At 38.6% G+C, this 16,401-nt stretch overlaps 1 protein-coding gene across 2 annotated transcripts in view; it reads right to left on the bottom strand.

Moving 5' to 3' along the window:
* Positions 1-16,401, bottom strand: part of CCSER1 (coiled-coil serine rich protein 1) — a 1,109,040-nt gene that overhangs the window by 69,777 nt on the left and 1,022,862 nt on the right. For both annotated transcript variants that reach the window (XM_044302736.1, XM_044302745.1), the window contains exon 9: positions 14,227-14,316. In XM_044302736.1, coding sequence (XP_044158671.1) covers positions 14,227-14,316 — 90 coding nt within the window. The remainder of the gene's footprint in view (positions 1-14,226; positions 14,317-16,401) is intronic.

Genomic DNA, 16,401 nt, shown 5'->3' on the forward strand with positions numbered 1-16,401 from the left:
GACAAAAGCTAGAGTGTGAGCTGAAAAATCAGGACATGATTTCTAAACTGCCATTACTCCCTCATTTTCAAGCCCACCTATACAAAACGGCTGCTAATGTTTTTATAAATGTATGTTTCAATGTAATTGTGAAGCTCTTTGGGCAACAACATTGCAAATAAATGTGCTATATAAATAAATAAAAGTTGAAATTAATTTCTTGCTTTATCAAGTTTGCCATGTGCAGTTTTCAAATTTGATCAATCAATTGGTTAGTGTAATGTTTACTATCTTTACTCACTCCAAACACTCCACACAGTTACTCTGCCCATTCCATAAAGTTACTCTGCCCAGTCCAACCTTTCCACAGTTACTCCAGCCACTCCAACCACACAACAGTTACTCAAGCCACTCCACCCAGTTACTCCGCCCACTCCAGTTGTAGACTACTGGTGAAGGCAAGAATACTTCACACAATTTCCCCAGAAATTGTAGATTTTCTAGTTACTTTAGTTGCCCATTTTAAACCTGTTCAAATTCTAATACAGAATGTATTTCTTGTATATCTGTGTTCATAAAATGACACAATATTCCATGTGCAGTATGACCACTGATTTGTAAAGTGGTCATGTGCATATCTGTCCATTGGATGCCACACTGTAAAGCTTAAGGGTACTATCAACGATACTACTTAAAATTATTATTTTCCATGACAGTTTCACTCAGTGTTTTGTCATTTAGTAAGTAATCTTAGCTTGTATTTTCTCTACCCATGTGTATAACCTGCCAGTATTTTAGCCCATATCTCCAACTTCTGATTTACTTATATATTGATGCTGTAACTTTTTTATTTTTATTGCCCTTCTAAGGGTTTTGTCCTAATTACAGACTTCTTTTAATTCACTTGATATAGATTTTATGAACTACTTCATGAGATATTTTATTCTACAGTACATTAAGAAGTTGTATTGATTTTCCATTTTCTATCCTAGTGGATACTATATATTCCGTCTCTTCAAAGAAATGTTGATGTAATTCTGCCTGAAAGCATGTTACTCTATGTTGGTGACATCAAACGAAACATGAATGCTACGGCAAATCCAAGTGACACTGCATCAGGACAAACTTCTCTCTGATATACATTCTGACAGGCTGTTTCTGTGAAATGTATCACACATACAGAAATAAATGAACATAATAGATTTAATAAGACTGGCTAGAGAGCAATCATGTTAAAATAACATCCCACAAATATGTATTTGAGTATGTCAAGACATTTTATCATTTTTGGCCATATAAAGCTTGGCTAGATATTAACAGATGTAAGGAACATTCACTGAGGCTGGGTTCACACCTGAGCATTTTAAAGCGCGTTCCTACGCGGTGTAAAACGCTCAACAGGCAAGAACCAATGATTCCCTATGGGAATGGTTCTCACCAGGGCGTTTTACAGCGCGTACGATCGCACTGTAAAACGCCCAACGCCCCAAGAAGTACATGAGCTTCTTTGGGGCGTCTTGTCGCGCGTTCCCATACATAGACTTAGCGGGAACGCGCGACAATAGGCGTTCGCTTGTTCCGGAGCCGCGTATGTCAGATGCCCGTAGAATCGCGCATACAGAGCACGACATCCCGAACGCTCAGGTCTGAACCCAGCGTAATGGGAATTCCAGAATTTCTTCCAAACATGCTCCAAACAAAGACTGATGTATGGGTCACAGCATCAATGGCAAAGAATGGGACAATGCTTATATTTATAGTGTGGTTATAATAAAATCACTGATCTATCAAACTGTAATAATAGGTAACAATGGTAGACATATTCTACGAAGAAACTTTTTGCTACAATAGACAGTCACAAAAAAAGTCAAACATTTCCCAACATTTCAAAATATCATATGAAAATTAATCTTGAGGGAAACAACATCAATATTTTTTATGTCTAGGTTTGCTAATCTATCATCAAACATGCTTCTATACAAATTTTTCACAATATATTGTCCAATTTATTAGAACCTCTAAATTTTGTATAATAATGTGTTGCCCAGGAACAGATACGTCGCTAGGCATGTAAGTCAAGGGTCTGGGCCCTGGATATCAAGTACATTGCCCAGAACCTATATGAGACAGACACCTTCATGTCTTCACCGCTCTGAAGGATGCAGGGAGCTCATTAAACCTGTAGGCAGCAACTCCCTGGCTGAAGTAAAATGAACCAAGCCTGCAGCCCCTCATGGGTGGCTCAGTATCAGAGCATGAAGAAGGGCTTATGCTTAGCCTTGTCCCTTTATCAAGGGCTAGCAGCTAAGGGTCACATGCCAGAGAGGATTAATAGATCTCAGAGATTCTGCTGCTGTTCCTGACCACTAACCAGTGATCGAATGTAAAAAGCCTTGTGTGATTGGCTAGTGCCAGTCCAGCAACGACCAGTGCCAGGGCAGAAGCAGCCAGTGCTAAGAATGAAGGAGCTATGTATATACTGTAAGTAAAGGAGCTGAGTATATACGGTGAGTTGTGAGATATGTATATATTGTGTGTAAAGGAGCTGTGAATATACTGTAAGTAATAGAGCTAAGTATATACTGTGAGTGTGGAGATGTGTATATACTGTACGTACAGGAGATGTGTATATACTGTAAGTAAAGGATCTGTGTATGTACTGTAATTGGAGGAGATGTGTGTATATATAGTGAATGGAGAGCTATGAATATACTGTAAGTAAAGAACCTGTATATGTACTGTGAGTGGGGAGATGTGTATATACTGTAAGTACAGGAGCTGTTTATATACTGTAAGTAGAGCAGCTGTGTATATACTGTAAGTGGGGAGATGTGTATACACTGTAAGTATAGGAGCTGTGTATATACTGTGAGTGGGGAGATGTGTATATTCTGGGAGTGGGGAAATGTGTATATATTGTAAGTATAGGAGTTGTGTATATACTGTGAGTGGGAAGATGTGTATATACTATGAGTGAGGATATGTGTGTATACTGTGAGTATAGGAGTTGTGAATATACTGTAAGTAAAGGAGCTATGTATGTACTGTGATCGGAGAGCTGTGTATCTACTGTAAGCAAAGGAGATGTGTATATACTGTGAATGAAGGTGCTATGTATATATTGTAAGTAAAGGAGATATGTATGTAATGTGAGTGAAGGAGCTGTGTATATACTGTAAGTAAAGGAACCATTTATATCTTGTGAGTGAAAGAGCTGTGTACAGTATATACTGTGAATTAAGGAGCTGTGTATATACTGTGAGTGAATGAGCCGTGTAAATGCTGTGAGTGAACGAGCTGTGTATATGCTGCGAGTAGACAGCTGTGTATATACTGTAAGTAATAGAGCCATGTATATATTACGAGTGAAGGAGCTGTGTATGTACTATGAGTGGAGAGCAGTGTATATACTGTGAGTGAAAGAGCTGTATATATACTTTGAGTGAAGGAGCTGTGTATATATTGTGAGTGAAGGAGCTGTGTATGTACTATGAGTGGAGAGCAGTGTATATACTGTGAGTAAAGGAGCTGTGTATATACTTTGAGTGAAAGAGCTGTGTATATACTGTGAGTGAAGGAGCTGTGTATATACTGTGAGTGAAAGAGCTGTGTATATACTTTGAGTGAAGGAGCTGTGTATATACTGTGAGTGAAGGAGCTGTGTATATACTGTGAGTGGAGGAGCTGTGTATATACTGTGAGTGGAGGAGCTGTGTATATACTTTGAGTGAAGGAGCTGTATATATACTGTGAGTGAAGGAGCTGTGTATATACTTTGAGTGAAGGAGCTGTGTATATACTGTGAGTGAAGGAGCTGTGTATATACTGTGAGTGAAAGAGCTGTGTATATACTTTGAGTGAAGAAGCTGTGTATATACTGTGAGTGAAGGAGCTGTGTATATACTGTGAGTGAAAGAGCTGTGTATATACTGTGAGTGAAAGAGCTGTGTATATACTGTGAGTGGAGGAGCTGTGTATATACTGTGAGTGAAAGAGCTGTGTATATACTGTGAGTGAAGGAGCTGTGTATATACTTTGAGTGAAGGAGCTGTGTATATACTGTGAGTGAAAGAGCTGTGTATATACTGTGAGTGAAGGAGCTGTGTATATACTGTGAGTGAAGGAGCTGTGTATATACTTTGAGTGAAGGAGCTGTGTATATATTGTGAGTGAAGGAGCTGTGTATATACTTTGAGTGAAGGAGCTGTGTATATACTGTGAGTGAACGAGCTGTGTATAAACTGTGAGTGAACGAGCTGTGTATATACTGTGAGTGAAGGAGCTGTGTATATACTGTGAGTGAAGGAGCTGTGTATATACTGTGAGTGAAGGAGCTGTGTATATACTGTGAGTGAAAGAGCTGTGTATATACTGTGAGTGAAGGAGCTGTGTATATACTGTGAGTGAAGGAGCTGTGTATATACTGTGAGTGAAGGAGCTGTGTATATACTGTGAGTGAAGGAGCTGTGTATATACTTTGAGTGAAGGAGCTGTGTATATACTGTGAGTAAAGGAGCTGTGTATATACTGTGAGTGAAAGAGCTGTGTATATACTTTGAGTGAAGGAGCTGTGTATATACTGTGAGTGAAGGAGCTGTGCATATACTGTGAGTGAAGGAGCTGTGTATATACTTTGAGTGAAGGAGCTGTGTATATACTGTGAGTGAACGAGCTGTGTATATGCTGCGAGTAGACAGCAGTGTATATACTGTAAGTAATGGACCCATGTATATATTGTGAGTGAAGAAGCTGTGTATATTTGAATCTTCCTTGCCAATGTTCATCTATCATTATATGTTTACACTGTGATCAAGGGAGATGAGTATATACGGTGAGCTAAAGAGATGTGTATATACTGTGAGAGGAGGAGATGTGTATACACTGTCATCAAGGGAGATGAGTATATACGGTGAGCTGAAGAGATGTGTATATACTGTGAGAGGAGGAGATGTGTATACACTGTCATCAAGGGAGATGAGTATATACGGTGAGCTGAAGAGATGTGTATATACTGTGAGCAGAGAAGAAATGTATATATTGTGATTGGAGGAGATGTGTATATACTGTCAGCAAAGAAGCTGTATATATGCTGTGAGCAGAGGGGATATGTTTATACTGTGAGCAGAGGAGATGTGCATACACTGTCAGCAAGGCAGATGTATATACACTACGTGCAGAATTATTAGGCAAATGAGTATTTTGACCACATCATCCTCTTTATGCATGTTGTCTTACTCCAAGCTGTATAGGCTCGAAAGCCTACTACCAATTAAGCATATTAGGTGATGTGCATCTCTGTAATGAGAAGGGGTGTGGTCTAATGACATCAACACCCTATATCAGGTGTGCATAATTATTAGGCAACTTCCTTTCCTTTGGCAAAATGGGTCAAAAGAAGGACTTGACAGGCTCAGAAAAGTCAAAAATAGTGAGATATCTTGCAGAGGGATGCAGCACTCTTAAAATTGCAAAGCTTCTGAAGCGTGATCATCGAACAATCAAGCGTTTCATTCAAAATAGTCAACAGGGTCGCAAGAAGTGTGTGGAAAAACCAAGGCGCAAAATAACTGCCCATGAACTGAGAAAAGTCAAGCGTGCAGCTGCCAAGATGCCACTTGCCACCAGTTTGGCCATATTTCAGAGCTGCAACATCACTGGAGTGCCCAAAAGCACAAGGTGTGCAATACTCAGAGACATGGCCAAGGTAAGAAAGGCTGAAAGACGACCACCACTGAACAAGACACACAAGCTGAAACGTCAAGACTGGGCCAAGAAATATCTCAAGACTGATTTTTCTAAGGTTTTATGGACTGATGAAATGAGAGTGAGTCTTGATGGGCCAGATGGCTGGATTGGTAAAGGGCAGAGAGCTCCAGTCCGACTCAGACGCAAGCAAGGTGGAGGTGGAGTACTGGTTTGGGCTGGTATCATCAAAGATGAGCTTGTGGGGCCTTTTTGGGTTGAGGATGGAGTCAAGCTCAACTCCCAGTCCTACTGCCAGTTTCTGGAAGACACCTTCTTCAAGCAGTGGTACAGGAAGAAGTCTGCAAGGTAAGAAAAACATGATTTTCATGCAGGACAATGCTCCATCACATGCGTCCAAGTACTCCACAACGTGGCTGGCAAGAAAGGGTATAAAAGAAGAAAATCTAATGACATGGCCTCCTTGTTCACCTGATCTGAACCCCATTGAGAACCTGTGGTCCATCATCAAATGTGAGATTTACAAGGAGGGAAAACAGTACACCTCTCTGAACAGTGTCTGGGAGGCTGTGGTTGCTGCTGCACGCAATGTCGATGGTGAACAGATCAAAACACTGACAGAATCCATGGATGGCAGGCGTTTGAGTGTCCTTGCAAAGAAAGGTGGCTATATTGGTCACTGATTTGTTTTTGTTTTGTTTTTGAATGTCAGAAATGTATATTTGTGAATGTTGAGATGTTATATTGGTTTCACTGGTAAAAATAAATAATTGAAATGGGTATATATTTGTTTTTTGTTAAGTTGCCTAATAATTATGTACAGTAATAGTCACCTGCACACACAGATATCCCCCTAAAATAGCTAAAACTAAAAACAAACTAAAAACTACTTCCAAAAATATTCAGCTTTGATATTAATGAGTATTTTGGGTTCATTGAGAACATTGTTGTTCAATAATAAAATTAATCCTCAAAAATACAACTTGCCTAATAATTCTTCACTCCCTGTATATGGTGAGTGGAGATGTGTATTTACTGTGAGCCGAGGAGATGTGTATATACTGTGAAAGGAGGAGATTAATATATATCAGTGGTGGTGAACCTATGGCACGGGTGCCAGAGGCGGCACTCAGAGACCTCTCTGTGGGCACCTGCCTCCTGGAAAAAGTCTATGGTGTACCAATATGCCTTAGACTTTTCCTGCCATTCATCAGCACAGCAGGGCGCACTATGAACAGAGCAGGCAGCACATTGAATGCAGGCTATTATAGCTAAATGATAAAGTATATGGAAGATACACTATATCGTGCTGTAGTAGTCAGGGTAAATTGCCGTGTTGGCACTTTGCAATAAATAAATGGGTTTTGGTTTGCAGTTTAGACTTTTTCCTGATTGATTTTTCATTTCCCTGACTCCCTAAAATAGTTTTTCTGGCAGACATTATAGGATCCAACCACCCTCGTTCCCAGCCCAACACAGAATAACGTTCTGCTCATTCTGCTAAGGCACCTCCCTGCCTGCTGCAGCATTGAATAAATACAGAAAAAAGACCATATGTGGCCCTATGCCAAGACTTCAAATAGTGTCCCAATAAATATTGTGGCTAAGTAAGGGGCAAACTGCACAAATAACCCGCTACAAGCTCCCAGACATAGAACCAGACTTAAACAAAAACAATGGAGCTCACAAGGTACCCATATAAAATGTAATATTTGATTGAATTGTAAATGGGAAAGGATGTTAATATTAAAAAGGAAAAGGTGAAAGAAGAAAACACCATCCTGGTAGCGCACACAATAGTATGTGTACAATTATGTAAATACATATTAAAACATGATGCAGCAAATACTGTATAATGATCTATAGTCGCATAAACAATCATTATACCTAAATAGAGGATACTGGCAACCGGAGTATCAAGAGACAATCACATCTCATTATATTAACCAAAATATGTACCACAAGCTGCATCAAAAGAACTCACCTACTTCTGCAATAAGATTCGAGTTTGTATGCCATCCGAAAAATAGCAAAGTTCAAACCAAACGTTCATCCTGAAACTTTATCCTGGCTCTCTGGGCTTTTAAGACCCTAGGAACTTCACTGCCCAGGAGTCAGGACTAATTTTTTTTTTTGTTTGTTTGTTTGTTTGTTTTATAGACTTAGTAAGTGGTTATGTTGACACAAAGAAAATAACTTTCTAATTTAATAATTCTGCTACGTCCATGATAAGTAAAGTCACTCTTCATGGTTGTAAGATTAATAGATTAGTGTCAGATCTATTGTATGGAGCAGGCACATGTATAAGTCACATAGGCATGTGCAGAGCTGTTTTATACTGTAGGGCAGGGATCAGCAATCACCGGCACTCCAACTGTTCTGAAACTACAACTCCCAGAATCCTTTCACTTTTATCTGAGTTGCAAGAACAGCTGAGTAAGTGTGCATTCTAGGAGTTGTAGTTGCACTGCAGCTGTAGTGCCAAAAGGTTACCGATCCTTGATGGAGTGGATACATTGAGTGGTCTGCAATGTTCACAAGTGGTCCATGATGATGTCATCACTTCGGCCGGCATGGTGACGTCATACGTCACCGGGCACAGGATTTCGAGCGACCGGCTCTTCACGATGAGGTAAGTATGATTTTTTTTACATTTTTTTCCACCATTCAGGGAAAATCGTTTCGATACCATGAAGCGTGAGGAAACTCGGCTTCACGGCAAATCACTCAACCCTAATGTTTTTGGGGAGACAAAAATCTAGTGAATATGAATATTTGTGCGTAATCCTTTTATTCTCCGGGGAGATAAGCTGCCACTAGAACTGCCTGGCAGCAGCTTTCTCCACTCTCCCCATAGCATACACAGACATGTTCAGCCTAGCAGAACGTGTAAAGTATGTGTGGGGGAAGCCGAGAGGGAGACGGGAGAGATAGCTGTTGGCCAAATGATCATTTGTCCGACAGCTATTGAATGTGTATGGCCAGCATTAAATAAAAGTCACCTCCAGGTATAAACCATGCCTTCTCAATCCCACATCCATACATATAGCTTGCATTTTTATATAACTTAGTTTCCTATATTTATTTATTTTTTTGCATTTTTCAGCCCCTTCGCAAGTATCTCAAAGTGCAATGATATGCACTTGGCCACATTCATCCATAGAGGCTGACATAATTTAGAGGTTTACATCATTTTTCTTGGAAATTTACATTTTAGAATGGGTGAAACGGAAGTAAATGATACAGAAATGTTCCTGTTCCATTAGCACAATAATTTGAAGAGTTCCCCATTGATGCCTTCAACTAAATATCAATACAAGGTTCCTTTCCAAGTTACAAATTTCAGACTACATGATCTGGGTATAAAGTACTTACTGATTGCAAGTGTAATACCTTCATTAAATTGTTAATGAGAGTGCAAATGATATTTGATTATGAAATGGCTTACATTTTAATAATAGACAACCTCCATGTATTTGAACTTTAACTATTCCAAGATTACAAAGGAATGGTTTGTAAAACAAGCAATTAACTTTATACTGATATAAATCTGCATGCCGGCGTGGAAATCAAAATGGAATAGATTTCCTTGTGTTTTAGACTGAGTGGCATTAAGAGCACACAGCCATTCTGGAATTTATAAAAACTTGACCTCAAGAACTATGAGTAGAAGTTGCTTATTTGTTATAATATTTCTGTCATTTATGCTGTTACATTGTTGGGCAAAAATACAATGAAAGGGCATCTGTCAGCAGATTTGTACCTATGACACTGGCTGACCTGTTACATGTACACTTGGCAGCTGAAGGCATCTGTGTTGGTCCCATGGACATATGTGTCTGCATTGCAGAGAAAAATGAAGCTTTAATATATGCAAATGAGCCTGTAGGAGCAACGGGGGCGTTGCAGTTACACCTAGAGGCTCAGCTTTTTCTGCAAGTGCTGCAACCCCTGCACTTTGATTGACAGAGCCAGGCAGTGTAAAAGTGATACCTTCCTTGCTCTGTCAATCTAAGTGCAGAGGAAATGGCAGTTGTAGTTAGACATTAGTGTCTAGGAGTAACGGCACTGACCCCATTGCTCCTACAGGGTCATTTGAATATACTAAAACTTCATTTTTCTCAGCAATGCGGGCACATATCAACATGGGACCAACGCAGATGTCTTCAGCTGCCAAGCTCGCATGAAACAGGTCAGCCAGTGTCATAAGTACAAATCTGCTGACAGATGCCCTTTAATGAGATTTCTGAGATTTGGGTATTTTTAAAAGAAAGCCTATGAATCTGTAGAGGGAAAAAAACCCATCATAATTAGAGATGAACAAATTGATTCTTTAGAATCAAAATCTGACCAGAATTTTTTTATTTATTTTTTATTTGTCAGAATCAGAAGATTCAGAATCAGAAGGATGGAGAGAAAGATGACATTTGGGTTAAATCAATTTGAATGAACAGACGGGAGTTAGATTTTATGAAATTCACTAATTTTCTATCCTAATTTATGTGTCATACACATTGTGTTCTCTGCCTCTTGGTTGTATACATTAACCCAGTATTATGACTATGACGCAGTGGCTTATTGCCTATAATAATGTCACATAACCTCAACATCCAATGACTCTTTGCTCTTAAGTCACTGCTAATACCTTATGGGACTGGGCTTTAACCACCAGTTTTGTGACTTTTTAAATGCCTTTGTGACTAAATTTAGACTCAACTAGAGTTTTTACACCAACCTTGCCAGTTTCTGAAAAAGGGGAGCGTCTAGGGCGGTGCATGAGTGGGAATTTTGGCTGCTGCACATTTATCATCACTGGTGTAAATGATGACTGAACTCTACGTCAGCTACGAGCTGGTACCCGGACTGTCGAAAGAGGCATTTAATTGAATTTATTAAATGCATCCTCCACCGGCACAGGACTATTGAGACCAGCATAGCACATGTCCGACTTGATAAATCAGGGACTATAATTTCCATATTACATTTTTGTAGGGATTGTTTGAGAAATCAGAGATTATAATTGCAGTGACTGACGACAACTTTATGGTTTATAGGCACATGAACGCAATGAGGAAAGTATCTAACAAAGATGCCAAATACCTATGAAACCTTTATTTATTTTTTTCTATTTCTTTTGCCTGGGGTGACAATATATGATGTTCATGTCATGTTTCATATCATTGTCCAAAACATGATTATCTCACTGATTAAATCATGGTCTTTTTGGTGTAAATTGGAAGATGCACACGCCTTGTTTCACACATGAGAGTTCAAGCTAATCTAGGTCTTTTTCCTAGAATCAGTTCCACCCTTGCCCATGGATTGGAACTGCACATAGATGGTCCTTTATTACCAGGGCTCATGCACACGACCATATGTATTTTGCGGTCCACAAAACACGGATCATAAAAATATACAGAAGACACCTGTGTGCATTCCATATTTTGCAGAATTGAACAGCTGGCCCCTAATAGAACAGTCTTATCCTTGTCCATTATGTGGACAATAATAGGACATAGGTTCTATTTTTTGCGGAATGGACATGCGGACATACGGAAACGGAATTCACACGGAGTAACTTCCGCTTTATTTTGTGGACCCATTGAAATGAATTATTCCTCATACGATCAGCCCAAAAAATGGAACAGACACAGAAAGAAAATACATTTGTGTGCATGAGCCCTAAAAGTGATATATTCCAAGAGGATGGCATGAGATGTTAAGCATGAAAACAAAATTATACATCTAGTAGATGCCAACCCTCACCTCCCATGTCAAAAACTTTATATATTTTCTGTATGGCATAATGATTGGTATTATGACAATCTGTATAGCAGGCTGGCAACATGTTCATGAATGCAGCTACTGCAGTGCCAGATCAGTCCATGGATATGAGTGGCAACATTTCTGCTAAAAAAAAAAGTTTATTTTTTTCTAATTCCAGCCAACTCATTTATATTCTTTTCCACTTCTCTATCTGAAGGTAGGATTTAAGAATTCTTGTTATATGTAGGGTTGACAGAAGCAAAGCATTCAAAGCGGAATTCTGTCCAAAGTTTAGGAAAATGTCGATTTTCAACGAATCCGAAGCAACTTGTGCTTCATGGTAACAAATCAGTTTTTTCCTAAAATGGAGGCTAAACGTGTTACCAAGTCAAAGTAAGATAGAACACAAAAGCACCCATCATGTCATGGAGCCAGCCAATCTATAGATAGCAATTCTTTTTGATGTCACACCCCTATAAAACCCTCATCCAGCATGGTCTCTGCCATTGTCATGTGAGCTGAACATAGGGAGAGATGTGGCAAGCACTCATGAGCTAGGGACAGTGTTGCTAAAAATTATTAATAGAAGAATATTGGAGAGGAAGAGTACAGGGAGACTTATTCTGAGTCAGTTTTATTTATTTATTCCTATATTTACTTATTCCTACATCAGCCGTAAACTAAGATATGTAATTCAATACCAATAAGATGGAAGCTTTTATTATCCCAATACCAGCTTGCCAATTAATACTATCTAGTCTGCACCCCTTAGTGAATCCAGGTGTTAATGATGACCATATTTTATTGGCTTTATGTCTTCCAAATCATCCTTCTTAGTCTCGATGTCCTAGAAAAAGTCAGCAAGATGCAGAGAGAGAGGAGCTGGATGTTCCTGATGACATATCCTCATCAATATTACATGATGTGGAAAAGGAGTAAAAGCAGACAGCAGAGGACGGGCTCCCACCTGTAGGGCAGGAGAGCACTGGGGTTGGAGAAGTGGGCATGCTAGAGCTGATTAATGTTCTGTGTTTACTGTCAAATAACCTACAGGAGATTGCAGGCCAGAATAGAAAATGCATATTGTTCCCCCAAACTAACCAGTCAAACCCCAGACCAGTAACAGCCCCTGTTTAACGGTGCCATGTGGCCATTAGCAATGAAGACTACCTATACATTGTGGTCTTTGCTATTAACCTGCGGGTTTAGGGTACGGTTCCATGTGGCCATATCCTAGGACAGAGTGGTCTGGGTATACCTGATTTATAGCGATTCATGACAAATTGATTTATAGCAAATCAAATTTCTTTGCTAACTCATCTCTAGTTATATGTATACACTGAATATAGCTAAATTGACAATTCAATAAAATATGAAGAAAGTGGTGGCATTTCAGGGTTTGTCATTAAATGTTTGAAACACGCTGTTACCCGTGTATTCTCAACTTTTTAATGACCAGGCCTGAAAAGGTCTTATTAATCAGACCCTTTATTTTAGCAATCTGCCATAAGCGATGCTTTAAAGGCGCTAACTTTTATATATGTTCGGTACCAAAATATATTTGCAACCTAATTTTCATGACACCTACTGCTGTTCATTAATTGATTTTTAAACAAATATTTTATCTTATTAGTTTAGCATAAACTTTGAAAAAATGCATTTTATATAAATTATTGTTCTTCATTCTTTAGATTTCCAGATTTACACCAAAATGAATTATTAAAATGGGTGCCCTCTTCCCCTTATCATGGATAAACAGGTAGCCAATGGTGACAGCTTGGGTTAGCACAAACATTTTTCTCCTTTGTCTTTAAATTTCAGCATTGATTTCATAATGTGTAGATCGTAAAAGACCTCTGGGGGACATTTCCCCTTCATATTTTTTTATTTTTTATTTTGTAGTTTTCCCCTGTAACTAGGTAATTTGTGGAAGACCCAATAATAGGCAAAAACAGTCCCATGTTCTGCCACCAGTCACTAGAAAAGCTGATCTGGGTCTGCTAAGACCCAGCAGCTCTGTAGTGCTGAGAGAACACTGGGCAATTGCATGATCATCAATAGATACAATACAATAGAGACAGCAGCACTCTTTCTTAATTCACTATGTGGTACTCTTTGATTGCTATGTAGGGTAGAAAAGAGAAGGCAGAAAAAACACTTTTGTCTGTTCCTCTTGCACTAACAGCTGGCCATCTGCTCTACTCCTGCTAGACTGCAGGAGCTTTAAAATTATGCTGAGGATTTTTTTTTTTTTTATCATTTCTCGGCTTGACTTGAGTCAACAGCTAAACTTACCTGCTCCTTGCCACTTCATGCAGGCTCATTGGACTGCGTTCACTAATAATTCCCAGAAAGAATTCCCAGACAGCAGTGACATATTATTTTCAGACATCACCACTGAGGCCAGTCATTGGCTGTAGAGGTTGGTATATGTGACCGATCTGTGTGTGACGTTTACAGGGAAGGATCAGAAATCCACTGACAACAGCCCGACAGTCAATAAGACTGATTAAATAAATAAAGTCTATTCACAAGTCCGTCTCAGTGGGGGATTAAAAAAATAAAAATCATGTACAGCCCCTTTAAAGCCCATGACCATGTGTCATTTATCAGCGCATGGTTGTAAACATGTTAATTTGTATTGTGGATTGCTGACACAGAATGCAAGGTTCAATACATATTATGCTGTGTTAATGTTTTAATATTTAGGTGTGACTCTGAATATAAGGATATTTTGTACAATATAAAATATGTCTAAAATGCTAAAATGTTACTTACATTGCTAGTCAATTCATGGTTTAAAGATTCCGTCTGTGTATATTTATCTTGCTTGAAGACATTTAATGGCTGTAAAGTTTGAGCAGCTTTCTGTAAAAAAAAAAAAAAAAGAAGCAAAACAACAACAAAAAGGTCAAAAAGGATACTGCATACATCAGCATATAACTGGTTGAGAATTGTTTTATTTTGTGTAAACTGCATGCTGGAAAACATTGACTCTTGTTTTCACATTATGAAAACAAAAACAATAGATATCTCTTTCAGATTCACACTTCAGTCTCTGTTTGACTATGCATCACCAGCTGTTACTCTTTAGAGGAGCTGTCATGGAATTACGAAAGCTAAAGGTGACTATTTCCATTGCATATTCACATGCCCGGTTTTCTCTACACCTGCTTCAATTCTCAGTTTGTAACAGCCAGTGGTTAAGCGAGGAAGATGTGTCAGAACTGCTTTTTTTTTCTCATGCAACAAAATGCCTTTGAAGATCATCTGGCATTGTAAATACTGAAAAAATACATGATGAATGCAGTGCTTCACCTCCGTCTCAGTCTAGTGCCCTGGAAATTATGTGTGACAGCTTAGTAAAATCTGCTTGTTTTTCAACAAACCTAATAAAACAGATTACAGAGTTCCCACTATGAGGCCATGTTCACACAATCAGCATTTTTAGCAGTATTTAAAAATATATAGTATTCACATATAGTATTCATCAGTATATTAAAATATAGGGGTTATTTATGGTGTACTTTTGCCAAAGATTCGATTGAAAAGGGCATATTTTCCTCACTCACACCACTTTTCTGAGGTGGTGGGAAAAAGGGGCATGGCATGGGTGGGGAAGGGCAGCCGACAGGCAGGCCCGTCTCATTTATCATTTTATATGCCTGTTTTTGGCATAGAAAAGTACTTAAATTTACGCCATCAAGGGAGCTGGTGTAGATTTAATCAAGTTGCACGGCCAGCACCTAAGTTATGTAGAGGCAGGCACCTCTACACAATTAGGCGCATCAAGAGCCAACACAGGGTTATTAAGACCGGCATCTAAAATGCCAGTCTTAATGCATGACTTCAAAAGTTCTACCCATAAAACATCTGGCTGACCCTTTAGTTAATGTAATCTGCCAGGCATGACCCAAAGCACCCTAAAAATGGCACAAACCAATTTGGAACAACTGTCTACTCCACCAACAAACTCACTGCACTTTTATAGAACAGCCCATTTTATACATTACACCCATGAACAGAGAATAATGTAGGAAATTCACTGAGCTAAATGTGCCAGAATTCTGTCTCAATTTGTGCCAAAAATTTGGTTTTAGATGTGATGCATTTTAGATGTGATGCATGGAATCCATCCATCACTGTGATAAATCTAGCTCTTTTTTTTTTAAATTGGCTACTTTTGTGGCTGCCTTTTCCCTTTTCTAACACATTTTTCCAAATGTAGCATTGATTACCTAGTAAATTTTCCAGGCTAAAGTCTAATGTCATTTATTATAAATACACCACCTTTAACTTCACCAGGGGACTGGAGAACACACTAGTGGCTTTTTTACAACTTATCCCAAAAAATGTAACTCTGCACAAAAAGTACCTGTCTGCCCACTAGTAAATGAAAAATGAACAAATCATAAAACCACTTTATAGAATTGTTAAGTCTATTCCACTGGCAAAACAGCTAAAACATTCCACTTTTATGTCAGTGTCATACTAAAAGGGCTTGTTAAAAATTCAGATTTTTATCTCATAGGGAGCCACTTTTATAAGGTGGAGCTAGCAAGAAGGTTCTCCTTCATTGAGCTATACCTCTTTGCAATTTTATGTCAGAAAGCCTTTCCTACACAGGAAGTACAGTAATTGTGCCATAATGTTTTTTTATTTTTATTTTCTAATGAATTTTAACATTTTTCCATTGTAGCTGGTAACTACAATTGTATGTGCCAGGCAACGATATGATCAGAATTGTTTATTTCCAAGGACAGATGCAAAAATATGCCAGAAAATATAAATTTATGATATTCCAACTTCCAATGAACTAAAAGACACTTTCTATATTACACAGACTTGCTGATGAAATAAGCCAAAGTTTAAAAAATAATTCACTGCAGGGTCAACTTTAAAAAGTTCTGTAAATGCAAATCAAAGCAGCACATGGTTAAAGGTTTGAATGTA

The sequence above is a fragment of the Bufo gargarizans genome, chromosome 1 (genome assembly GCF_014858855.1).
Source record: "Bufo gargarizans isolate SCDJY-AF-19 chromosome 1, ASM1485885v1, whole genome shotgun sequence".
In the NCBI taxonomy this organism is placed as follows: domain Eukaryota; kingdom Metazoa; phylum Chordata; class Amphibia; order Anura; family Bufonidae; genus Bufo; species Bufo gargarizans.